The sequence below is a fragment of the Dipodomys spectabilis genome, unplaced genomic scaffold (assembly GCF_019054845.1).
Source record: "Dipodomys spectabilis isolate Male_0828 unplaced genomic scaffold, ASM1905484v1 ptg000009l, whole genome shotgun sequence".
Taxonomy (NCBI): Eukaryota; Metazoa; Chordata; class Mammalia; order Rodentia; family Heteromyidae; genus Dipodomys; species Dipodomys spectabilis.
Window position 1 is genome coordinate 4899030 of NW_024870686.1, and position 27956 is coordinate 4926985.

At 35.8% G+C, this 27956-nt stretch overlaps 1 protein-coding gene across 6 annotated transcripts in view; it reads right to left on the reverse strand.

Annotated features, from left to right (window-relative positions):
• Nrg1 (neuregulin 1) overlaps positions 1–27956 on the reverse strand; it is a 1054999-nt gene that overhangs the window by 18078 nt on the left and 1008965 nt on the right. For 2 of the 6 annotated variants that reach the window (XM_042701124.1, XM_042701134.1), the window contains 2 exons: positions 17995–18124; positions 5233–5300 (listed from right to left, as the gene is read on the reverse strand). In XM_042701124.1, the coding sequence (XP_042557058.1) occupies positions 5233–5300; positions 17995–18124 (198 nt within the window). Of the gene's footprint in view, positions 1–4194; positions 4735–5232; positions 5301–17994; positions 18125–27956 lie in introns of those variants that run through there. The other 4 variants (XM_042701137.1, XM_042701133.1, XM_042701139.1 and 1 more) reach the window with 3 other exon arrangements.

Genomic DNA, 27956 nt, shown 5'->3' on the forward strand with positions numbered 1-27956 from the left:
AAAGCTTCTGGGATATATCCAGAAAACAGACTTTAAAAATTTGCAGCCCCTTAAAAGAACTGAAGCTTCCAAAATTAATATACAAATAATGGGAAGAACTATATAATTGTTTCCTCTGCTGCAGGCCCAGTGTACTTAGACAAAGAACTTGTTTTTTTTTTTTTTTTCAGGTTAAATTAAAAGCTAATGGCTATAGGATTAATTTAGTTGCACAAGATATTTTCAGTAATTTATTCTAATGCAAACAAATTTCTCTTGCTTCTGTGCAACATTCGCTTTGTCAAACTGACATTTTTTTCTCATTGCTTTCTTCACATAAACTTTGGCACATCAATGTGATAAACTACATTAAGGAAATGGGATAATAAATGTTTTATTCATTTCCTCCTTGAGAGGGTGTGACCCAATTTTCTTTCTAGAAGCACCTCCATCTCTTGCCTTTCCCTCCTTCCAGTCAGTAATAATTTAAGGGTTAAAACCAAGACATATCTAGAGAAATTCTTTCCAGAAAATCATAAATTGCATGCCTACATGAACACTGCTAACGGTCTATATTAGTTGCATAGAAAGCTTGGTTAAGTCATCAATAAAATTAGTAGCATGCCCATGCATACATATCACTGCATTTACAGTTTTATAGGTAAGTCTGTGAGTCTAACTCTAATTTCATTTCAAGAGAAGTCATTCATATCAGGAAACTCCAATTTCAAATAATTCAATGGGAAATTGGTACTTAAAACTGGAATCTCTTCTGGCCATACAGCCTAACAAGGAAATAAGCAGAGGAAACATGCACCGGTCATTCTAGTCACAAAGCGAATACTGCTCTAATTGATTTTTGCTACTGGTAGCCACATTTCTTTCAATGTGAGTCAAAAAAAGCAGAATCTGCAAACACTTTCCCTTTCAGGGAGAGATTATTTCTTCTATCTGTTCTGTTTAATCTAATGTTGGTGTGGGCTCATTATGTATCACACACTTCCGTACTGAACTTCTGCCTAGCCACTGCATTTTTCAAATTAAATTAATAATTCAAAAACACAAAGGTTACTGTAAACAATTTAGTTTCCTTTTCTACATGTGATTTCCTGCCATGCCCTAAGCAATATAAAAAATTAATTTAAAAAGAGTCTTCAGAAACTATTAAATATTGACTCAGTAATCCTATGCCTTAGGATTTTATAATAGCTTGAAGATAATTGATTAACCTAGAGGTTAATTTAAATTTCCAATTGCATTAGGAAAAAAGGGGATAACTATATATAGAGATATAAAAACGATAGTTCCTGTTAAAATTTGAAGGCACTGAGGATTTTATTTTTTAATATCATGGGCCTATTTATATAAATAACCTATGGGATAGTTTGACTTTTTTTTTTCCCTCAGAGTTCTAATGAGTTGTATCAATGCCAACTCTAGATAGGACGAATTTTTTATCTGGTCTTTGAAACTTACCTTTAAAATGTGGATAATGCCAATCCATAGAACTACTGAGTATTTGGAAATTTCTACTTATTTCCCAAATTTCTTGTGTACAAGAACACACTCAATCACACATACAGTAAAATCTTCCACTCAGTTGGAATTTTGGACAAGTTTTTTTATACACAGTGTGTCTTTATTCTATTATTAGCAAAGATACACATATTTGATAAATACATTTTTCAGCAGGTTTGAAAAACATTTAGAAATGCACAAAATACCTGATGCACTAGTAACCTATGGTTCAAATTGCTTTAAAAAATAACTGGTAAGTTTACCCTCAGAATGGGTCTATTTTCTAAATTGGTATTCTTTTAAAAATATCCTATAACTCCAGGTTATTCTTATTATTCGTTAGTCTTTTAAATATGAAATACTTGCTCGATACTGTCTCTTTTAATTATGGAAGCTGTGGATGCGTTTCCTTTTTTTTGTTCATTAAGTCTACATGTTAGTTATTGATTACTTATTCATGCATGTACACACGCACCCACATGCGTGCACACATAAACACACACATATATTGCTCCACACTACAAGATGTGAAGCTGACTAAACTTGACAATATTTTCCTGGAAAGTAAAATAAATATGCTATATTTCAAGACAAATAGTTGTCTTATGAAATATGTATTTGTTCCTTTGTTTCATATTTTAAATCAGCTTTTATAAATCAATACATGTCCCAGAGGAAATGTCAACAAGAATGTCTATATCAAATTCAATTAATGTATACATAATGTGTTAATAAACACTTTAAACGTATACATTCTTTTAGAATGCTCTTCTTCAACTCAAAATATGGTTTGGTGATTTTTAAATATTTTGAGACTAGGTGCTACCATTTCCTTTAAAATTTATATTATGTTTTCCAGACATTATGTCTGCAAACAAACACATTTTAAAGTGGATCTCTGTGGTAATAAAAAAAGCGCCTTTTTAGGTTTGATTAGTACTTAACCATGAATTTCTTAGAGCAGCAAAATATTTTTCTGCCTTCTATATAGCCGATTACACAAGTAAAAATTGAAAATCTCAGACATAAAGGGTGAGACAATGAACTATTGAAAGCCATGTCTGATTAGAAGTTCCTGCATTTCTGACATGAGACATTAGTAATACATAGTCATTATATACTTGGTTCATAAATGTGCTTCCTATCAATCTTTGTTAAATATGAATGTTAATTTCCTGGATGTCTTCCCAAAGTGTCATTCCAACTTTACTAAATAATTTATTTAAGGAATCACACTTTGGACTTCACAAATACGAAGTGGCTATTTAAAATAATATCACATGAAGGAAAAATATGGCCTACAGTGGGATGAAAACATCTTCTGATCACTGGCAGATGTAACTGCATTGTTGTTCTGGGAAATACCTTCATTTTTAATAGTTGGGTTTTTTTAAGCTTATGACCTGACCTGCACAATGAAATCTCTCTATATAATAGCAAAAAATGTAAGAATAATTTAAATGTTATATTTTGTTAAATTATAAAATATGTTTTATTATATTTGTATTGATTGTCACATGTACTTGCTAGGTCTATATTTTTTAATTCAAATGTGCATTTCTAATAAAAGTCTTTTATGTATGAAATACAATTCTATTTTCCCTTCTACTTTTACTTTCCATACTGTCTACCTTAAAGCATTAATCTATGCATGTTACTTATTTATGCAAATAGCCATGACTGTGTTAGAAAATGTAGCAATGCCAGTTTGCTATTTTTTTCTTTATAAAAGAAAATGGCCTATGGCATAATCTTGATATCTAACATATGTAAATATGTATCACTTCATTAATTAAGTAATTATTATGGGTATAATTTTCCCATAATGGACTACAGAAATTGATCTTGAATTCCATGACTGTTAACATAATCTTATTCTTTGTATGTAGTACAACAAAGGCCCCTTAAACAGTGTGGGCCATGATTTCTTATGTTCTATAAACTTACAGTGTAATAGCTATTTGAAATATTTTTTCTGGGTGAGTAACTGACAGGGCTTGAAAAGTATAACCTCATGTCTGCTTTTGAAAATGAAAGACTTAGCTTTTTAGTGGAGCGCAGCTATGTATATCAGAAAATGCATCAACTAAGACTGTTTTCATGCTGCAGTGGTAGATTTCTTCTTATCTGAGAGTTTATAGGCAAGCTCTGCTAACCCTTGATCTAATTGCATAACTAAATGGAGTCCATTTCCAGTACAATGTTCTGAAAAAGTTTAGAACAAAAAGTTGTAACTATACTCCGCAAAAGAAAGACAAATGCATCTGACATATGCCTAGTTGACTTCTCCTTGTAATTAAATATAATGCAAAGTGGATATTTTAGAAATGATCTTCAAGTCATTATGAAGCCACAGAATCCATTTGATTTTCCCAGTTCTGCATTAAAAGTATGTATATTATATTTATTTACACACATATATATTCTAGAGTTGAGTTGTTATGTCTCAAAGCAAAAATATTTTGAAGAGTAAAATTACCTTTGAAGCTAACATGAAGAAATACTTATATAAAGAAATGCTAGCATTAAAATGATTGGTTAAACTAGTCTTGAATTACTTGCTCCCTAAGCAACATAAATAAAAGCCAGGCTATTTTCTTTGCTGTGAAATGTTGGTTTTTAATTTTCCTTACTCAGTGACTTTGTTTTTAATGCCTCCATGCAAACTGTTTGGTTAATGAAGAGAAACATCTGAACTCTTTTTATGATGTTTATTTGTTATAAATAACACACTGGGCCAAAACTTACCATCATTTCAAGTGCATAATTGTTACAGTGTATCAACAGCCCTCTCAGGAAGTTGACATTAGATACAGAAGATGGACTGTTCTGTGGAATGATTTTATTTTACCAATACAAGTGAGACTTTTAAAGGCTTTTATTATATAATTTCACTTCTTGATATGGACTGTCAATGTGCATCACATTATGCAGTATCAATTTCAGAAACATCCGGAGCCTTACACACCTATCAGTTATCTCAAAGCCAACTAGTCACGCACAGAGGAAGTAATACAATGGTGTTAATGTTCTCATGCGACAGGCAGAGGCAGTCAATATTAGACCTGGTAAAACACATCTAGCTCTAGGTGAATCTGAGGGACGATGCAGCAACAAGAAAGCAGCACCGACTGAGCATGCTCCTATTCAGGCAGAGACAGAAAGGGAGTGGACGTACTGTAGAAGCTGGCCATTACGTAGTTTTGGCAGCGATCACCAGTAAACTCATTTGGGCACCTGAGAGAAGAAACAAAAAACAATGGTAGAAAAAACAGAGAAAAAAGAGAAGAGGTGAATATATGCTAGAAAGAAGCTCCTTCAGTGTCATTTGACTGATCTTGGTGAGTTCACCTTCAGGAACAGAATCTTTGTCCTAATCATGGCTTTCTGACCGTGGCATTTCCTCCAAAATGGAGACAAATTTGGACAAAATGGAAAGATCCTTTCACAGGGAGCCATGTTTCATTCTTCTAGTTTTCTATTAGATCACTGAACAGATGTTGGAAGGAGATGACCGCCATGAATGCCAACATCCCAGCCCATCCTGACTAGCCACTCTTCACTCTCGGGGAGACACAGCTAAACATGAATGGTGAATGGGTTTATGCCGCGGGTAGTTAAACCATTATTAGCACAAAGGGCTTCCGTTGCAACTGAGTTGTAAAAGCACCAAGTGGTAGTGATTGTTGCTGTAGTTTGGGGGAGAAAGCAAATTTCAGATTATTTTTAACATACTTTCTTGGTTTTGGATTTTCATGGGCACATTCTCAGTACATCTTGCTCCAGTGAATCCAGGTTGGCACCTAGAGGGCAAAAATGTGATAAGCAATAGAATGCCAAAGACACTGAACTTTCAGACTGGCATTTTTGTTTTCCTCCTATGGAATATGGAGATTCCTAAAATTGATGTGGTTCTGAACAACATGAAGAAAAGAAAAAAAAAAAGAAAAGACATGACATTGAAGTAACCATGTGCCATGAAAACTGTGGACAATCAAGTTTTGTTGTTTGCTTCAGTCTTCAAAAGATTCCTTAGCTGAAATCTTGCTAGAGGGAGGCTAGATGTTGAGTCTCAAACTCCCTTCTAACTCAGTACCTGTCCTTGCTGGGTTCAAACACTGGCTATGACAAGAGCTCCTGTGGTTCTGGCTTTTCCATTAGATGGCCTTGAACTTTTATTACCCAACATTGTACTTGTTTCCTAGCTACTTTCTTAATTGTAAGTAAAACAGTTAAATATTAAAAGTCAAGCATTTTTATACTCTAGAGATTACTGAGAAGAAAGTTACAGTCCCTGTTTTATTTTAAAAGATACTACAAATTCAGACTTATTTGCATTGTTGAAAGACAGTAGGTTTTTATGAGCACAAATCTCATGATGGCAGTTGTTCCAAATAAAAGACAAGCACTTTTTAAAAAAAATTTAGAAGTTACTCTTCTACAAAAGTATTTAGCGATGCCACTTCACATCTAAGGTAAAAAACAAACTGGAAATTATATAAAATTTGCATTTTATTTACTCACATACATTAACTTGCCAAAATTCTCAAGTCTGAACATAATACTAGTCTTAAGACCATGCAGTGAAGCTTTATAATAATAAGTCCTTTATGGTTACTCTTATGTTGCTATTATTCTAAAGCATTTTAGATTAGATTCATGTTACCTAATATTATGCTTCAATAAATCATCATTGAAGGGTTCCAGAAAGCAAACATACTTACAGGTAAAAAAGCTTACTTGACTACTTCATACTTGTCATTTTTAATAGTTCATCACAACCTTACAAAGCACCTCTATACCCATAATTTAGCTCTGACAGCAACTCCATAGTGACTTTTACACAATTCTATTTCTGGAGTAAATAAGAACCAACAGTATCATTCTGACATCAAAGAGTTATGGATAAAACTTTTTTCTAATATAGGAGTTACCTCTTTTTTGTTCAAGCCAAACTCAATACCAACATTTTTATCATATTATTTGGGACAGGAAGTATCTTACTTCAAGAAGAATGCCTATGATATAAAATACTAGCAGTTTCAGATCTTTTGCCTCACAAGAAGTATGCTGTATAGTTATATCATAAACAATAACAATTGGTAAGTTTAAACAACAAACATCTTGCATTGGATTATTTTAGAATTCTTCAAAACACTTATGCACAAAGGATCTGAGTATTTTTGCTCTAAATACATTTTGTGAAGGAAATAGAGGAACATCTACCTAGAAAAATATGTGAGTCTGAAATATAACCTGTGAGATAAGGATCGTCACCAGGACTATAGTTTCACACAGGCATACTCTGTATTTAAGGAGTAATTTCAGAATTAAGAATATACACCATTTAATTTTATCTCTCATTCATGATAAAATTAAAACATGTTTATTGAGTATATAGAACATGATATAAAACATATAAAGAGAGGACGTAGTGAAAAAGAGAGTTGATGATAGAAGAGAGAGAGGGAATGAGAGAAAGGGATACAAAGAGTGAATCTATAAATTATATATAAATGTAATTATTATTTATATGTTATATATGTAACATATTACATACATTATATCTCACATATTGCACAGATCATGTCTGTGTAATACATTACATATATAATAAATATAATAAACATTTATATATTTGTATAATAAACATTTATATATTTGTATGAATATAAATATATGAACAAATTATATATAGAGATATAGTTAGATAAGAGAGAGAGTGCACTTCAAGTAGTAAATATTCTTATTATTTTATTTAAGGACCACAAAATCTTAGGACTCGTGAGGTCCTTAAAAGAAGAAATGCATTAATTAGGAAACTGGTCATTCTGGTACTCTCATTTGCCTGATCTGTGATTAAACGGCACATATCAACTACATAAATTGGGTCAAAGTAATTTTCTAATTATTTTGAACTTCTTGTGTTTCCTAGGAAACTAGCATTGTGGGGTGGTGGTTTATAAGACCATGGGAATATCTGGAACACTAACACTCAAACTATGTGGGGTACATAAATCCTTGTCAGAAATCATCAGTATTCTCTGATCTAGAGCTAGTCTTTTGGTTCAGTTTTACCTTCACTTGGGTGATACATTTTCTTCATTATTTCTTACTGCTACTCAAGTACTCAAGTTGTGATCCACATATCCATACTATCCGCATCGTCTAGGAACTTAAGAAAATTCAGACTCTGAGGCCTCAGTCCAGAATTACAGGGAAGAATCTTTATTTTAACAACACCTCCTATACATCTGTATGCATATTAAAGCTTAAGATATAAGGGGATGAGGGATGTACCTCAGTGACTGAGTGCTTTCACCTACCATGTGCCTTGAATTTGATGCCCAGAAGTGCAAAACAACAGAAATGACTCACATTATTTTTGATAGTAGGCTGTTAAGACTAACATAGAGCAAAACCAAAGTACTTAACTTTCACTGACACCTAGAGTTGTAGCCAAGTGAGATGGAGGAAAGCTGAAATGGATAAAACTGATTTCTGCTGCATGAATTGCATACTTCCCTGACTGCAGAGAAGCAGGTGGAGAGAAAGAAACAAGCTCATCCAGAGCTGTGGTGGAATTCTACAGAAGTGTTCCTTACAGAATAGGGAAACTGGCTTCCAACTTGTATCTACTAGCATATGTGAAACATCCAATGTATCACTTTCCTGGAAGATAAGAATATGACCGTTTGATTCCCCTCTCTTTTTTTCTTTTTCTTGTTTGAACATAAGAAAGGGAAACAAAGGAGGAGGCAACAATGCTTGATAAGAAATGTACTCATTACCTTGCTCATGTAATTGTAACCCTTCTATACGGTATTTTCACAATAAAAAAACACTTATCAATTAAAAACAAAGTATTCCAGAGGATCAAAGAATGAAACTAGAAGCGTGAGAAAGATGCTTTCAGGTTGACAGATGTGCTCCTGGGTACCTTTTCTAGTCCTCTCTATTCATTTAATTAGTTAATTAGTTATGTTGTTATTGGAAAGTTGATACACAAAGGGGTTACAGTTACATGAATCAAGTAACTGAGGGAAGGGGATCTTTCTTTTTTGAACATGATTTTGTATGAGTCTAAGCAAATTTGGAGAAGTTTGCTTATTAGCTAAATCTATGGATCTGAATGAGAATCAAGCAGCTTCAAAAATATACACATATATTGGTTTTCTTGATCAGATTAGAAGATAGAAATTATCTTTTAAGAATACATTAAAAAAAAAAAGAGAATACAGTCAAGCAAGGCACTGGTGGCTCATGCTTAAAATGTTGCTACTCAGGAGGCTGAGATTTGAAAAGTATGGTTCAAAGCCAGCCCAGACAAGAAAGTCTGTGTGATTCTTATTCCAATTCACCATCAAAAAAGCTGGAAGGAAGTGGCACTGTGGCTCAAGTGGTGGAGTGCTAGCTATGAATGATAGTGAAGAGCCTGAGGGACAGTGCCCAGGCCCAGAGTTCAAGCCCCACAACTGACAAAAAAAAATGCTGGAAGTGGAATTGTAGCTCAGGTAGTAGAGTTCTAGCTTGAGAACTCAGGCTCTAAGTTCAAGCCCCAGAACTGGCACTAAGTAAGTAAGTAAATAAATAAATAAATAAATAAATTCAGTATTTGCTCTTGATAGGATGAGCTTTGTTCTATATCTGTTCTTAATGGATTGAAAATTCAGTTTGTCTGGACTTGGATGTGTGTTTCCCTGTGAACCCTTCCATGTCTCTACCTCTTGTCTCCCGTCTTTCAGGCTCTGGGTGAGGACTTCTTTGCTCTCACACTGAACCATCTCTAATCTCTTTCACTGCATTTCACTGAACCTCAGATCGACTGTAGCATCTCATAAAGAGCAGGACAGAAAGAACCTTTCATAATTAAACTGATTTGCCAAGTACAGGTCAATCTGAACATCTGTCTTTTATCTTTATAGTTAGGGTAAAGCTCTCTTCTATAGCCTTCCAAAAACGTTTCGTAGGAACTTCCTGAACCCTGCTCACAAATGTCCTTCCTCAAGTAAAAGCTCTTACTTAACATTGTGCTTACAATTAGAAAAGAAAAGATTATAATTCTTTAAGGGGGAGTCTTTTGTCTCAAATTTAAATCTTGTTACTGACTGAAATACCAGTCGATCTAGGTTTCAATGAAACAGTACCATATATAAACCAAGAATTCTGCCCAGTAACAGTAAAATGAAAAGTTATGTTTGTTTAGGGCCTACCACGTCGGTCACATCCCTAACCTCTTTTAGGCTTTAGTAATTTCCCAGGTAGTATCCAACTTTTGCCTGATGTTCAGACAGCAATCCTATTACCTACTCTGTGTAGGTAGGAACATCCACACCTGGCTTGTTCCTTGAAATAGGATCTTGCTAATAGTTTTAGTATTTTTTTCTTTATCTGTGCTAGCCTAAAACTGTGATCTTCCTATCTCTCCTCCCAAGTAGGGATTATATTTATGAGTCACCACACTCAGCACACTGCCGTGTTTTAAAATACATTGGGCTCAAAGTGTCATTTATTATTACATGAAATTTACTATAACATGAAATAAAATTGTTTCTTGAGTGAAAGCCATATTAAGGCAACCTACAAACTTAGGAATGTTCAAAATCACCTTATCCCAGAACTTAGGTATGACTGACCTAGTATTATGTGTCTAGCTTGTTAATGTGTGACTCAAAGCTTGGCATTAGTTGTAAGATACAGTTTTTGTTTCAGCCAATAAGCAATTCTTAATAATTAAGTTCTCTATAACCTTTTAAACCATGATGAGTTTAGGAGTACTGGCAATCACATTCAATTATTTAATTAAATTAACAAATCTAATAACTTAATCCAGTATAAAATTATTTTAATATCAATGATACAATGTGAATAATCAGATATGCTTACCATGAAATCAAACATGGATGCATGTATTTTGAGAATCAGCTTTATGTCTGGTATATTTTATACTCTAATTGAAGAAATTATTTACTCGTTTTTGGTGGAGACTCCAGACATCTCCGAAGATATTCACAGACTTCTATAAATATAGAAACTGCTGGTTATACAGGATTGGCCGATTTTATAAATCATTCATCACTTAATGGTTAACCTATCAACTGTCTTAGATTTCATTTCTCTTCCGTTCTTCTTGATTCTTCTGTATTAAGCCATTTCTTGAGCAAGTAAGGAGAAGGGTGAAAGTCTACAGATGATACTTTCTCTTGCTTTGGTCATGAGACCACAATGAAATATTTGGACAATCTTAAAAGTGCTCTGTCAAAAAAAGATAGTCTCTGTTGTCTTTTGGCTTTTCCTCAAGAGGAGCTGTGGTATTTCTATTTATAATTGTACAGCAGCTTAAGTTATATGTGTTACCTACATTTACAACTGTCAAATGATAGAAATGTCAACAAGCATACTGAGACATAGTGGTAGGTTTATGTTAGAAGTCAAGAGCTCATGCTGTCACTCTGCATACTTGAGTAGGCAATGTATAGACCAGCTCAGAGTGACGGTCTGCTTTCCTGCTGTACCCTATTGAAAACACTGACTTTTCTCACCTCCTCAGCTAGCTGAATACTCTGGCCAGAACTCGCCTACTTGCTGGCTGACTATCTGTGCTGTAGATTATTATTTTCTTCCCAAATGTATTGTTACTGTAAGTCTGCATTTTTCCAAGATGAATCTTATTCTGTTATCAACCTTTAAGTGAAGTTACTTGAGACTTGTGTATGCTTTTCTAATTTGTGTTTTAGGGTTCTTTACAATGTCACCTGCAAAAGACATTTGTTTCCTCAAGAGAGTGCCCTCTTCATCACCATTAAAGAAAAGATGAGATATAAAAATGTTCCAATAACGTCTCTTTCAGATCCAACCTCTACTTCCTTATCGCAAGTCAGCTGCTATCCCTTCTCCCCTTTCTTTTTTGTTAGGATCCTGAGACCAGTTTTCAATTCATGAGATAAGAGGATACATAGAGTAGCCCCATAGGATTCATGGGTAAATGTTCACACAACACACACACACACACACACACACACACACACACACACACACACACAAATTGTCCTGGATCTCATATGTTGTGTTCCAATATCTAAGATAAATAAAAATAATCCTAACCATAAAGGGTACTATTTATAAACTCCTCTTGCTTTGAACCTTGGTGCCCTTCCTAAAGCTCTATTTGCACAGCTTGTTCTGAAATGGACATCTGCAAACAAAAACTCTCACCAGTGTTTATCCAACATGATGTATCCTTACATTGAGGGTCAAACAATCTCATTGGATACAGGATCAATCCACATCCCATACATCTCCATGCCACTGTGACACAATGACATATTGGTTGCTAATTTGTGGTATGGCCTTCCTCTCTGGAGGATGCCCTGCCTTGTTGCACTGAACAGTTTAGCATTTCCCAGGAGCTTTGTCATCCTATCTCCTCTACCATCCTGAGTTTATGGCTAAGCATTTGAGTTGTTTCTTTCTCCTTAAATCATGCAGCATAAACATTTCAAAATGGTCCATTTTATTGAAAAATATATAGTATCAAGGTGAAGACTACATACCTTTTTTATTCCCACAGAGCCTCTGAGTACATGAGGTTCCCCCTTGCCATTCTCTTAGCTTCCTAAATATCCTTCAGAGCACGTAGCACATCAATAATGCATAACAAAGTCAATTACTTGAAATATGACTGTTATGTACAATGGCCTGTCTCTAGGAGGCAGAGATCAGTAATGGGTTTGTTCATCTTTCAATCCTCAGCAAGAACACAGAGCCTACCTCATGGGAACTCAATAAATGAATTTAGTCACTGTCCAATTTCATAAGAAAAAGGATGTGAGTTATTCAAATCAATGTATCTGACTTCAGGCAAAACTGAACCTAAACTGGTTCTTACAAAAACTAAAGAACTTCCTTTAATCAATCTATCTTGGTGGGTATGATCAAGTCTAAATGAGCTCAAAATAGTAAGCACGCAGCAGGATTTTATATATACAGGGAAATCAGAAAAGGAAATAGAAAAAATAGAAGATATGGTTGTCTGAAAAGCTTGGTGCCTATATCTACAAGGGTACCAATTTCTCTCATAAATGCTGTTTGTTTTTGTTAAAGAACAGAGAACTGCTAGAGGTAAGTGCAGTGTCTTGGTAGAAGAAACAGCTCTTTCAGGGCTAGAAAAGGAGGGATGCTTGCAGTATGTTCTTGTATACTAGAACAAATTCTAGTGCAATATCAAGAGCTAGTTTATCTTCAATAGCTATCATGATGAGGCTTCAGGACATAGTTGTGAGTTTGTACCTTCTTTCCTCTGCTTAATTATGTTAATCCAGTTACTGATAAATATTGAAGATAACAGTATTTTATAAAGCTGTAACCTTAACCAACATTTCTGACTTTCTCTCTGTGTCTTAGTCCTGAAATTTCTTCAATCTGTATGGCTAAATGCTTTCCTGCTTCGTGGTGCCACTCTCCTGTTCTAGAAATTATGGCTCCCTATGAGACCTCACAAGATACAAAGAGCCATAGAGATCCTAAATTGGCTCCACCATCTAACTTAGGTTTTATGTTTTGTCTATTTGGCTTCCTAGAATGGAGCTGCTAGTCTGGGTAGGCATGTCACTGCATTTCACACAGAGGATTACTGCCATGTGAGTGTCTGACTGGTATATTGGAAAGACTCCATGGATGATAGATATGTTTATAAAGTCTTCTCTAACTTATTCCAGTCTTTTCTCTTTCCCTTCTTAAATTCTTATTGCCTTAATAACCATTATTGTGCCATTTGGTGCTTTATTATTTTATTATTTTAGCTATTCACTTTCTTTAGCAGAGTAAGTTCTTATAGACTGAAGACTTTGGCTTATGTTTTCTCTGTGTTTGCAATCACGCTAAGGATCTAGCTGTCCCATAGATAAATTTTAATTGATACTTCATTTATCAAATTTCATTTATCATAATGTGTTGACATAACTGTCTCCTAAAGTTACATGTTTTTCATGACTATCTCTGTTCATTTTAAAATGTACAATATAACATGGTCCATGGTTTCATAAACATTAATTATACCAAATCACAAGTGTATTTTTGAAAGCCCTCCAAGTATGGTTTCCAAGTATGGTTTGTTTTGTTTCTTGTTTTTGCATATATGGAAGGTAATGATAATATTAAATGGTCTATCAGCTCATGATAAGTTATAATGTTAGCTGATGGCCTCAATAAATAAAATAAAAACTATTAGTGTGAAGTGAAATGGAATATTAGGGATTAAACATGATAACATCATCTGTTAAGATAGGTGTATATATTTTTCCAATGTCTACAGAGAGAATGTAATAATACCATTTCCTTTTTATTAGGAGAAGCAAAAAAAGTCTTGCCTCCCCAGAGTTAAAAGTTCTAAAGTAGGAATGAAGTCATTGAACTTCACTGATTCCCTGGGGTAAGAAAATGAAGAACCTATAACTCTATGTTATAAATAAAGATATTGTCTAGAGAGTTGAAGTAGAAGGACTCCAGACAATTCACCAAAATTGGTGGTTAAAATTCTAATCTCCTCACAATGGAGCCACATCAGCCTACTGGATGGTATACCAGGTTTATAAACATAGCTTGATATAAAAAATGGTTTCTAGATTATAAAGATCACATTTAAATTTTCCAAAATAGTTCTCTCCTGAAGCTGTTCAGAGAAGCACATATAAGAAGGGAAGCAAAGAGAAAAATCTGGACAATTTCATGTTCAAATGACCTTGCTTCTTTAAAGCACATGACTGACTAGGTTCAACACTGGAATGATTCTTTTCTCATCATTATATTATCTGGACTAGTTACTAATGCTTTTCCTCTGAATATATTTTAAATTACTGTAGGGAGAAGAGAAATATAAAAGATGAGAACCACCACTCACATTTCTACACAATCCCCAAGGGGGAATCCAAGTAACCAGCAAACCTCTCCTCTGAGAAGTGTTTAACTGTGGTATGGTTAATCCATTTGGAACACCATGTTTTAAGTGTAGAGACAAAAAAGAGTTGCTGTAAAATCTTCTATTCTAACTCCCAAGAAGACAACAGTGGATTAGGTGACCAGAGAGACTACTTGGAAACTTGCAACCTTGTGGGGTTTCTGAGTCATGTCTTTAGTCAGGGATAAAGTGGGTTTTGAATGATGTGGCTCATGCTTCAGAAATGTTTGTGCTCTAGACTGAGGGGCCATATGGAAACTATGAACTGGCTTTTCAGACAGTGCCGTGGTGAGCCAAGGCAACATTTTTATGCTTTCTGTTTCTAGTGAAGTGGTCTAGTGAACAATATATTATTATCATAAGACATGGCATATTATATGACTTTGTTTAAGTTCTGAGTAGTGATTATTTTTAATGTTAGGAAGGTTTTTAATATAGGATCCTTCCTCCCTTCCTTCCTTCCTTCCTTCCTTCCTTCCTTCCTTCCTTCCTTCCTTCCTTCCTTTTTCTTTCTTCTCCTCTTTCTTTCTTCCACTTTCATTTAACAAAAAGACAAATTGTTTTTAATATTAAGTGAACTCCAATTCTTCTTTCTGGCTTACTTTGATATAGCAACAAAGTCATGGTCCGGAAAAGAAAAAGCTATCGAAATCATAGCTGTCAAAAATTTTCCTTTCAAAAAGATCCTATAATAATTTATAAGAGTTTCTTAAAAATTCTAATTACACAAAAAGGGAAAAGAAAGGAGGAAAAAGAAAAGGAAAAAGAAGAAGAGAACAGATAGAATTTTCTGGGAACTAAGAGGCAAGCATAATCCACTAAACAATTCATCTATTGGATGTACGGTGCTCCATAATTTGCTGCTTTATTAGAGAAGCAACACATATTTCACTTCAAGATTTCAGAAAAAATACACAACCAAAAAAACTCAAGTAGTTTTCTTTCCTAAATTGGGCTTAAAATTTAATGAGAAACTGTGTGGGTGACAAAAAATTACAGTTGTTGGCCCAATACCAACATGAAACAAATGAACAGCACTTATGTGATTGCATGTATTATACAGCACATGAGAGCTACAGAGAGCTAAAATTAATATGTGGACAATAACTGCACTGGCTCCTTGGAGGTACTCAGAAATGATTGTATGCACTCACTCAGCTTGTAAATCTTTGCAAAGACTAGGATGAAAAATGATCAGATTTCATTATTACAACTAAAATATAATGGTCTCAGATGCCCTTCTAAGAGGCAAAAAAAAAAGGAGACAAAAGATAATACGGGTATAACTGTTTAAAAAGGGGAAGAAATAAAGGAAATATAAATGCTTTTTTAAAGGAAATTTATTAAATCAAATGACATTGTATGCCCATGATTAGGAAAAAATAATATTTTTCCATATAATAAGTAAACCTCATATTTTTATAGATTATAATTCTTGGTTTCTGGTATTCTCTATTTTGATCAGAGAAAACTGTAAGAAGTGTTCATCCCAATTCATCAAAACAAATATGTGCTTTACATTCATAGCCAATCAGCTGAACCAAAGATGAAAACAAAATGGCATTTTATCTGCTGCAAGCAGAGAGGTTAGAATAACTTCAATGTTTAAAATTAACTGTAAGACTAATTTTAAAATTAAAAAAAAGCAGATAATTTGTATGTGAAACACATCAGGTGTTTTTTTTTTCTTCTATATACTCTTTCATTTAGATCTTGCTTTAAAATGTTTGCAATGATTTGAGTTTGGCTTCGAGCTATTACCTACCTTCAAAAGAGAGATGGTTAGTAATTGCGATTAAATTTCTACACTTTGGTTACTAGTCTTCTTTGCACTTTAACAGACTATATGCTCTTGCAAACTGTCTGCCTCCATTGACAAAAATCAACTATACAATCACCAGAACATGCTTCTCTTGTCATTGCTTTCTTTACTCTTTTTAAAAGAGGTTCTTTGAATGCAAGAAGAAGTCTGTTCCAGAGGACGTAAGTCCACAGTCATGAGGCCCCGTGGGACCCCCAAAAGCCCGTTGCATAGCCCAGGGCTCAGCAAACCATTTCCTCCAAAATGCCATTTGAGTTCAGGATTAGATTTGAAATGCCTATCTTTTAAGATGCACTCGGTTACTAACAAATATAATCAAGGCTTCCTTAAGACTGGAACACCAGTTGTATACTGTACTACATTTTTTAAAGGAATTGCTTTTGAAATGCCTTGCTTTGGACATAGTGATTGGTAGAGAGCAAAACCAATGTTATGTTCTTCACCATTTCGGTATGATAGGAAACATCCCTTACAGACACCAAACACTACATGAAGAATAAATAATAATAGTAAACTTAAAATCCAAGACATAATAAACTTAGGCAGTTTAATATTAATTTTTATTAAAATCTTAATATACAGATAATATGTCTGTTTTATACTGATAAGAGAGAATACATTTAACACTTATCTATTTGTTTTGTGGTATTAGGGTTTGAGCTCAAAGCTTCACACTTGCTAGACAGGTGCTCTACTTCTTGAGCCAAACCTCCAGCCCTTTTTATTCTGGCTGTTTTTGAGATAGGGTTTCAAACACAGATATGAACTGCAAAACCAAGATTTTCCTGCTGAATTGGGTTTTGTTTTTGCCTGAGCTGGCCTGGAATTGTGATCTTTAACTCCCCCATATAGTTTGCATAATGGGTACATGCCACCTTATGTACCGTATTGGTTGAGATGGGCCTTCAAGAACTTTGTACCTCTGGCCTCAAACCTTGATTCTCTTGGTCTCAGCCTCATAACTTGATAGACTCCTAGGCCCACCAATTTGATACTATTCTCTAATGTCTTTGGAAAGAAAAGGTCAATCAAGACCTGTAGATGACAGCAGTGCATGAAAGCACACTGCCTTCTACACAGTTTGGTGTTACACACACTACATGCAATTCTGAACACATGCGACTTGCATTTTTTACTATGAGTAGTATTAACCTAAAGTTTTTTTTTTTGTCTCTGGTTGTAGAACAATGAGATAATCCCAAGTGTGACAAGCATATCAAGAATCTTCTGACCTTCTGTTTCCTTTAGTTGTCCTATTCATTTTGTAGATCATCACTGGGGTAGGAGAGGAATATTATCTTATAACGCAATGCATGCACTGCATATAGAGAAGTAGGTATCTCTTCTGAGTAACAATGAAGAAAAACCATGAGGAAAACAACATGATATATATATATGAAGGCAAAATAAACCAAAACAAACCAACAACAACAAAAAAAACCCCAAAACAACTCAAGATTAAAAAAAAAACAACAAAGGCAACCAACAATAACAACAAAACAAACCACACATTGAAAAGAGCAAAAAATTTCTAGGAACAACAAAGATGATGACAACTGATGTGAACATTTCAAGATACTCTACAAAAAAAAACCAGCATTATTCAGCGGAATGCAATGAAATTGGAAAAAGAAGCTACAAACCACCTCACAAGACATGGCAGAATCATGAGGAATGAGCAGTTATGGATATAAACCACAGAAAGGATTTCTTTTCTTACTTGCACAAATATCTTGAAGGGTTGGAAAGGTCTTTCACCATGAAGCACTCGCCTCCATTCACACAGAAAGTTTTCTCCTTCTCTGCGCACTTGACAAGATGACTTGTACCAGTGGTAGATGTAGATGTAGCTGGATAAAAGATAAAGGAGGGAAAAGGTTCATATCCATTCTCAACCCTCTCCTAATAAGGCTTTCATCTTACATTCTCCTAACAGAAGGAGTTCAGATGAGTTAATTGGACCTCACCAATGTTTCAGATTTGACAAACAAGAGCAAGGAACTACATAGATGCAAATTATAAAAATTTAATTCTAGTTAATTTATTATTACTTTTGGTGTGCTGGCCTGGGTCTAGAACTCAGGACCTGGGTGCTGTCCCTGATTTTTTTTTTTTGCTCAAGGCTAGTGCTCTACCTCTTGAACTACAGTTCCACCTCTAGCTTTTTGAAGGTTAAGAGGAGAGAGTTGTTTCACAAACTTTTCTCCCTGGGCTGGCTTTGAGTCTTGAATAGCTAGGATTACGTGAATGAGCCACCAGTGCTGGGTTTTAATTTATTTTTTAAAAAATTAAATAGCACAGTGTCATCAACCTTTTAAATAACCAGTATTGTATCTTGAAATGAGATGGTGTATTGTCATTAAGTAAATTTTTTTTTCCAAATGGTCTTAAAGGTGTTGGTACCAAGTCACATTAAGGAAGCACAATTTGGGTATCACTTCTTCAACAGGCTAACCAATTTTATTATTTACTTTGGAAATTATGCTCATGTCATCTTTATGTAAGGCAAAAGCTCTACCACTGAGCCACTTTCCCAGCCCCTTCATGTCATCTTTATGTATTTTAAACAATGTACAGAAAAGGAAAATAGGCTTGTTTGTTCCAAATGAAAAAATATATATACTATAATTGAATATATACTAGCATACAATGAAAAAAAGTTATAATCGAGTTTATTATATTAGCATACAGTTTAGAAACTCTTTTCTACATGATTGTTATGCTACCCGAATTTCTTCTGTTGAAGATCATTATTGACTGTCTAATTCCCAACACACTTTTGACATCTTAAATGTCTAGAAATGTAGAACAAAGTACTAGAAATTTTATTTTTATTTTGTATTAGGAGTAGAGAAACAAGGCTTAATTCTAATTGTCAATGTCTTCATGTGTAACTTGCTATTCACATGTTAAACTTCACAGTTATACAAATGACCTCCCTATATACATAGGTCAGATACCATAGAACAGGGCTCAAACTACACCAGAAAAAAATCCTACTTACTGCTGATATTAGCAGGATAAGAAGCAAAGTCAGTATCTAACCAGTGAAAACTCTATGTACTCTTTCAGAAAAATAAAAGCAATCTTGAGATAAATTAATTTCTTGTCTACTGCTTCATACCTACAATGTGAACTCCTAGTCTGGCCTATCCATTTCTTATTTATTTATTTATCTGTTTATCTATTTATTTGTTGTTGGTTGTGAGTCGTGAACTTTGGGTGCTGTCACTGGGCTCTTTGCTCAAGGCTAGTACTCTACCACTTGGAGTCCCAGCGCCACTTCCAGTTTTCTGGTGGTTAATTGGAGATAAAGTCTCACAGACTTTCCTGTCCTGGCTAGCGTTTAACTGCGATCCTCAGATCTCAGTCTCCTGAGTAGCTGCCATTACAAGTGTGAGTCACCAGCACCTGGCTCAAACATTTATATTATTTTTATTCAAGTGTCAGATGCTCTTTTTTATGTTTACTTGACCAATCAGATATTAGTTTCTATTTGAATCTGCCCTTGTATCCTTTCGAAAGCCCATATTTTGTTGTGACTTTTAATTAATTTTGTCTTCCATCTTGACTTTTACTCTATCTGATTACATTTATTGTTTCCTAATTCCTCATAGCCTTTCTCGTCTCTTGGTCTCATTAGTTACCCTTCAATTTCTCCATTTAGAAAATAGGCTAATGGCATTTTGGAGGATTTATGCAGAGATTATAATCTATGTGAAGAAATCTAGCTTCAAACCATAATTGGACAAATAATAACAAGTAAGTATTGATAAGCAAGGAGAGAAGAATATCAGTTTTCAAAGTTAGTAATCAGATAAAACTCTTCATATGCCAGGCACCAATGGCTAATGCCTGTAATCCCTGCTACTCAGCAGGCTGATATCAGGAAGATCATGTACAGCCAGGGAGGAAAATCTGCTAGACCCTTTCTCAACCACTAGCTGGACAGAGTGGCATGTTCCTATAAGCTACTTACTTGAGAGGCTAAGAAGGGGAAGATGGCCAGTTCCAGGCCAGCCTGGGCAGAAACATCCTTAAAACTCCATCTCAATGAAAAGAAACAGGGCATGGTATCATGCACCTGTCATCACAGATACCACAAAAAGAGAAAAATAGACAGACCACGGCTCAGTCATGTGCCAGGCCCTTATCTATAAAACATCCAGCACATAAAGAAGCTGGAGGTGAGACTCAGTAGGAGAGTGCCTATTCAATTAGCAAAAAGGCCCTGAGTTTAAATCCCAGAATGCCCCAAACAAACAAATCTGACAAAACAAGAATCCAGGCATTATAAACTATATTATTATTTTTTTTTGTCGGTCATGGGGTTTGAACTCTGGGCTTGGGCGCTGTCCCTCAGCTCTACCACTTAAGCTAATGCACCACTTCTGGTTTTCTAGTGGTTTTTATGGGAGATAAGAGTCTCACAGACTTTCCTGTCTGGGCTGGCTTTGAACCGTGATCCTCAGAACTCAGCCTCCTGAGTAGTTAGGATTACAGGCGTGAGCCATTTATTGAATTGTTATTGCAGATAGTTAAGAATTAATACTTGTCCCCTTTCTTGAGGTGCTGGGGATTTAACAGGGATTTCTCTGCACATGCTGAGAAAGAGGTCTACTATTTAGCTACCTAAGGGGCCTAAAGTCCCTTTCAGAATTCCATTCAAGGAATCCTTTACAGGTTTACAAACAAACCAAACCATCTTTCTGAAAAGAAAGCTGAGTTACATTTCTCGAGGATCTGGAGTGCTTTAAAAGAACCTTTGATAGAATGAGATGAAGGCAAATTTGCATCTTTGGGGCTGTAAAACCACAGGGGTAGACAACACTTCTATACATTACATAGTGTATAACTTAGACCTGATACTACCTCTTCAAGTGAAAAACTGATCATGCACATGCAATATTGAATAGATACTAATATTTTTTCTCTGTGACAATTCTTGTAAAAGATCTCAGGAAGAAGGCTTGCCTCTGCTATTAAACATTTTGTGCTGACAGCCTTCCAAGCAGTGATAAATTGGGCTGCATATCCTTGCTACCTCAAGTGACAGCATGGGATGGACCACCTGCTGTGGGCTGTCACCAGGCTCTCCGGCAGAACCTTGCAGAACTGCAAGCAGATCCCACTGGTGTTTGAATCCCTGACAGGTTGCTGTGGATTGAAAGGTCACCCAAAGAAGCAGCAGAACTACTCGGATTCTTTTACAATAAATCCTGAGACTTCCACAAAAACCCAAACCAGCATCCTTTCCCCATTCCCACCCTACAAATGCACAGGACTCCACACCAATGGTAGACAAACTATAAAAAGTAGCCCTAATATAAGACAGACATATCATCCTACTCCTTAGACAAACGAGTCTAATTCTGGCGGGATTGTCAACATGAGTTAAAATGAATAAATAAATAAAATTTTTTTTTTGGCTTCAAAAGAATATTTCTCCCTGAAGTGATTACCCCTTTATAATGCTATCCCAACACACTTAGGTCTCATAAGTTCTTAGATCATTATTTGAAAGTATTTCTGGGATATTGATAGGAAAATTTTTTAGAGCAAAAATAAGTGGCTCGGATCTCACAGTCAAGGACTAATGTGCTTAGAACTTTTATCCTCTAGCAGCAGCAAGATTTAAAAACAAAAACAAAACAAAAACCTCACCAGATCATGAATTGCAAAGTAGCAATTAACTCCCAGGTGAAAGTAAGCATGAACTGACAGGATGCAGCTGCTCAGAACCAACAGCCAAACACAAGAATAAGCCATAGGTGTCAGAAGAAGGATGATGGACAGAGATGGTAAAGATATTGCTATCCATGTACTGCAGATTTCTGCCAGGTTTCCATTCACTCTTCCTGGTGAACACAGTATAGTTAGTCTCTGCAAGCCTATGCATTTTGCAGTGATGTCCTTTCTCAGTTTCTATTCGCTAATTCTTTCAGACAAAGCAGATCATGCACCAAACCATGCCTTCCCAAATCATCAATCCTTCTGAGTGAGCTGGGAGAAGCTGACTAGAGGTAGAGCAGAAGATTGTGCAGGTAGACTGGATTTCAGTACATAAAAAATTAAAATTAAAGAAAAAGAGCCCAGTAGCTGCTCCAGAAGGAAATAAAGTAGATCTCACTCGTTCAAAGCTTAATAAATCCTGTCTCCAGAAAGGAACCTTACTTCATTGTTGGTGGGAATGTAAACTTGTTCAACCACTTTGGAAAGCAGTATGGAGGTTCCTCAAAAGACTTCACATAGAACTCCTCTATGACCCAGCAATCCCACTTTTGGGCATTTATCCAAATGTTTACAAACAAGACCACACTAAAGCTACCAGCACAACAATGTTTATTGCAGCATTATTTACCATAGCTAAGATATGGAACCAACCCAGATGCCCCTCAGTAGATGAATGGATCAAGAAAATGTGGTATATATACACAATGGAATTCTATGCCTCCATCAGAAAGAATGACATTGCCCCATTTGTTAGGAAATGGAAAAACTTGGAAAAAATTATATTAAGTGAAGTAAGCCAGGCCCAAAGAAACATAGGTCCCATGGTTTCCCTTATTTGCAATATCTAGTATATGTATGAGTCAAGCGGAAAAGGTCAGATAATGTGATGTCAGGAAAATGAACCCTTAGATATGTATTTTAATGTTTTTTTCTTTCATGCATGTTTCTAATGCATTTATAAGATTATCTCTTTGTTGTTTTGTATGTCCCTCCCCCACAGTATAACCCCTGCTTTCACTATATTTGATGTCAGTATAACATGTGGAGGAAGTGGGGAAAAACCAGTTGTTTAAGGATACAGGTGGACCTGTTGCAACAATGAGAAGTACAAGTTGTCATGTCCAAAACGAGCTTTACAACGTCGGTGCGGGGGGGGGGGGGGGGGGGGGGAGGGGGGAGGAAGGGGGGGAAGGGAAGGATTGGGATTGGGGGGGAGGGGGGAGGCTGGGAAGGGATGTGAAGGGTAAACCAAAGGAGGAGGCTGCAATGCTTGGTAAGAAATGTACGCATTATCCTGCCCATGTAATTGTAACCTCTCTGTACAGTATGTTCACAAATAAAATTAAATTAAATTAAAAATAAATAAATAAATCCTGTCTCCTCGGATTTGGTGAGTTGTTTGTCACAATGTGGGCGTTACCTTCTAAGAAGTGCTAAATGCATGGCAATTAGGAGCCCTGCTAACTACTATTCTATTGCTTTTATGTTTGCCATGTACAGACACTTTTCATTCTAAAGACTAAGATCACTATATAGGAGCTGCAAAAATCCTTTGCTACACAGAAAGCCTGGATCCTTGTTTCCTTCTTCCATCTTCCTTCCTTCCTTCCTTCCTTCCTTCCTTCCTTCCTTCCTTCCTTCCTTCCTTCCTTCCTTCCTTCTTGTCTGCCTGCTTTCCTTCCTCCTCCCTTTTCCTCCCTCCTTTCTTCCCTTTCTCCTTCCCTTCTTTCCTCCTCTCCCTCCTTTTTCCCTTATGTTATATACAAGAAATGATCACAACTAAAGTTAATAAAGGTAAACATTCTAAGATTATGAGCAACATTCCTAAAAGGAGTCTGCTATGGGTAAGATGCAGTGGAAGCTACTGATCCAGAGAAGAAGCAAGCAGGTCTTAGCTGTGGCAGCTAGTCTTTTCCAGGGACTATCTCAGTAAGCTCACCACCCAAAGTGAGACACCCCAGAGCTAGTGGAAAGTGGTGAGAGCTGTGCCTATGACAAGCAAAAGCAACAAAGGGCGATAATAATAATTGCTGATCAGACTCTGGAATTTAATAAAAAAAAAATGTAGGTGCTGTTTCTTAGGAAATAAGCATTCTGAAAAATGTGAAGTTAGGTGCCTAATTTGGAAGCAGTATCATAAAATAATTGTACAGCATGTAGTATCAACAATCTACCTTTATTGTAAATACTTGTCAGTAATTTATAACCACTAGCTTTGTTTACATAGGAAAACTGAGGAACAAGTTGAGTCAAAAGAAAGAACTCAACTGAAGGAAGGGGTGACACTGATCAAGCAGCATTAGACTCAAAAACTGATTTATGGACCTGTAATCCCCATACAACTACTTATAGTAATGATAATTAATTTTTAAAAGCATTGTTACGTTAAAATATGTTTACAAATTTCAAGATAGACACAATTCCATAATGTTTTTAACTAAACTTTAGGTTGCATGAATTATTATAATACTATATGTTATTTCTATAGCTAAAAAAACTATAAAATATTTTGTTTTATTTTGAGACAAGGTTTGGCCAAATGCCCATGCTGACTTCAAATGCATGATCTTCTTGTTTCACCCTCCTGAGTAGCTGGGATTATAGGTATGTACTATCATGCTCAGGGGTTAAAATATTTTTAAATAATGTGATGTCCATATCCTAGAGGGCATAATATAAACTTGGTTTATAATTTGACATTCTGGGAAATATACTATTACACACTTACGTAAACTAATCAACGATTTTCTGCTTACTCTTAAATAGTTCCCCAAGGAACAACACTATTTCCTGCAGAATGCCAGGCCCACTGAAAACTAAAATACTTCTAAGAAGGATGGCTTCCTTTCTGTCTTGCTTAAATGGAGCTCTCCTAATCAGTGAAGTAAATACAACCAATAAACTAGGACCATTATACAAATGCAAATTACTGATAAGAAATCATTCTATTCTTTGACAATTAGCAGAAATTAGCACAAATAAACACTGTGTGCCCCACAGAGCAGTCATTAGATTTGGTCTTTCCTGAGTGAATGAGGTATTATAATAATTCTTAATGGTTTCCAAGCAGAAAATTACATAAAATTGGCCATGTGATTTTCTCAATGGAATATACAAGTTATAGCACTTTTAACATTCCGACCCATATTAGACAACCAAATGCTAAAAACAATAGATTTATTTTTAAAAACCTTACCTGGGATATCTTCATTGTCTATGTATTTAGAAATCGGCATGCTTTCTTGACTTTTGAGTTCCCTACAGTTGTGATGCTTGCTGAGAATAGAGCTCCACTAGTATTAGGGACTCAAAGCAATGGACCCAATGGGAAAAATCAGACAGTAGCTCTTGAAAGTGAAGCTGACTCTTAAAAGCCCAGCAGGAAAGACTGTGCTACCTCAGGACAATTGTAGGTAGGTGCAGATACAAGTATAGATAGATATAGTCATTAGTTTTCTATAGGAAAAGTCAAGAGTGGGCTGAAGCCAGGGAAGCACTGTCATTCTGGCTTGGCATTTCTTTTTTCTTTTTGTATAGTAATTCAATCCTTTGCTGAATAGCAGATAAGTTAAGTACACAAAAAGGGGGAGGTGACAGGAAGAAATAAAAGACATCCTTCCAGACGTGGAGGTGACCAGAGCCAGTAATGCAACTGAAAGTAAGGTTCCACCTCTTCAGACCTTTCTTTTCCTCATCTCTACTCAAGAAACCTACAGAGGTGTCAGGAGAAGGTCAGTGGTGAAGCCTGGCCTAGTACATGCAAAGCCCTGGAGTCTATCACCAGCATGAGAGAAAAGAAAAGAAAATGGGGAGAGAAAACAGACAGAGAGAGAAAGATGGATGGAAAGAAAGAAAGGGGGGGAAGGCAGGCAGGAAGAAAAGAAGAAAGGCAGTAAGGGAAGAAAGAAGGAAGAGAAGAAAGGAAAGAAGGAAGGAAGGGCAAGTAAAGAAAAACAATGGTGGTTCCACAAGTAGAACCAGAAGTTTCCAAAGCAATATTAAGATGTCAAATTTTGTGGACCTTAAGGCTTACCCAATGAAGCAAAAGTGATATGAGTTAACAGAAAAGCAGTCAGGGGAATTATGGGCTACACAGTGTGCAGATAGATGGCAGGATAAAGTGATAACCCAAAACTTGTCTGACCATGAAATGGGAGCTACAAAAGAACTAGGAAGTAAGGACAAAAAATGAGGACATAAAGATAGGATGGTAAATCTTTGGCATCATAACCTTACAGGAAACAGAGGAAACTCACCAATCAGAAAGCCACCTTCAAGGACTCTAATTCTAGCTATTTAACTAAATGTCAATCTCTGTAATAAGGAAGATGCCGCAGGATGGCTGAGATGAACTGAGGTGTTATTTTCCTGTGCCATGTCTATGTTATGCGCTCCTTTTCTCTACTAATAAACTTTCTTATCCCCTTTACTGTAGCTCTGTCTTGCCTGAATTCTTCTCGTCAGACACAAATACCGAGGTTAGTTAGCTGCCCTAACTTTCTAGTAATGTCTCTGATGTGTTGGCCAAGAAATTAGGGATCAAGTATGTCTTTTTTTGACTTGGATTCATGGACAGTTTAGATGTTTGCATACATTCTATGACACAGCAGTTTGTTTAAAGTACGAGTAGACTTCAAAGGCCAATGGAGAGCAACTGGTTTAACTACTGTACTTGGGTTTTTGCCACCACTGTAACTCATAGAACGGTGCGACTTAGAGGAACCTTAGCACATTTTCTAGTTCATCCTTTACTTTAAAGGAGAATACAAACAAATCACCTCAAAAAAAAACAACTCTACAGTCTTTAATAAAATACTTCTAGTTAAGATCTTAAAAATATGCACAGAGGCCACAGAAGTGAATTAGCAATCATTTGCTTTTTGTTTGGTGAAGTGTGTTTTGGGGCTTATGTAGGTTAATAAAATCACCTTTAGATACCTCTCCCACTTATAAGCACTCTGGGTAAACCTTGATATTATTTCTTCCTGCGTCAGCAGAATGGGGAGTGACCTTTGAGCATTTCTCCTCATAAAATAAAATTATGATTTTTTTGTTCTAACACTGATGTCATTTGTAGCAATACAGAAAGCTGGTCCGAAGACCCCACTGATTGCTAAGCAATTGCTTGGCTATCATTAGACACTGCTATCCTTAGAAAAGTAAACTTGTCAGCGAAGGTTAATTTTAAATATACAAGTGGCTGCTCTTTTCCTTTGTCTGGCAGTACATTTTATTCATGACATAGTCTAATGATTTTACTGTGTAACTTCCTAGCGATCAACATTTCAATGACTCACGTGTCTTGGAGAATGTGACAACTATTTCAAAGAAGATGGTATCTTTAGTATTTGACTGTATCTTTAGTAATTGACTGGCTGGAGCTACAATAAGAAAGCTACATTTTCTTTCTCACAAAGGCAATAAACCTTTCATAGTTAAGACGCCAAGTCCAACAGTGCATGCTTGTAATTCCAGCACTGCAAGCTAAGAAAAGACAGCCTGGGATACTTAGGAAGCTCTTTCTCTAGCTATAAGTCCTCACATTTTCCATTTGTTTGTTATATTGTTTTTCTCATCCAAATCTGTTCTAAAGGAGTATAATGTCTATCCTGAAAAGGAAATATTAGTAGTTGATTTGAATGGCTTGACATTATTTATTTCTTTTGGTTTTACTAGCATTTGAATGCAGGCTCTTGAACTTGCTGGACCTGCTCACTCAGGTGGTACTCTGCCACCTGAGCCATGTCTCCAGCCTACCTTTTTGCTGGTTGTTTTGGAGGTCGAGTCTTGTGAACATTCCTGCCTGGGCAGCTTTGAACTAAGATCTTCTGGGTCTCAGCCTCCTAAGTAGGTAGGATTACTGGTGTGCTCTATTAGCACTCAGCTTAAAGAAATATTTATAGATCTATCCAGGCTAAATGTTGAAAGCAAACATTATTTACTGCACTC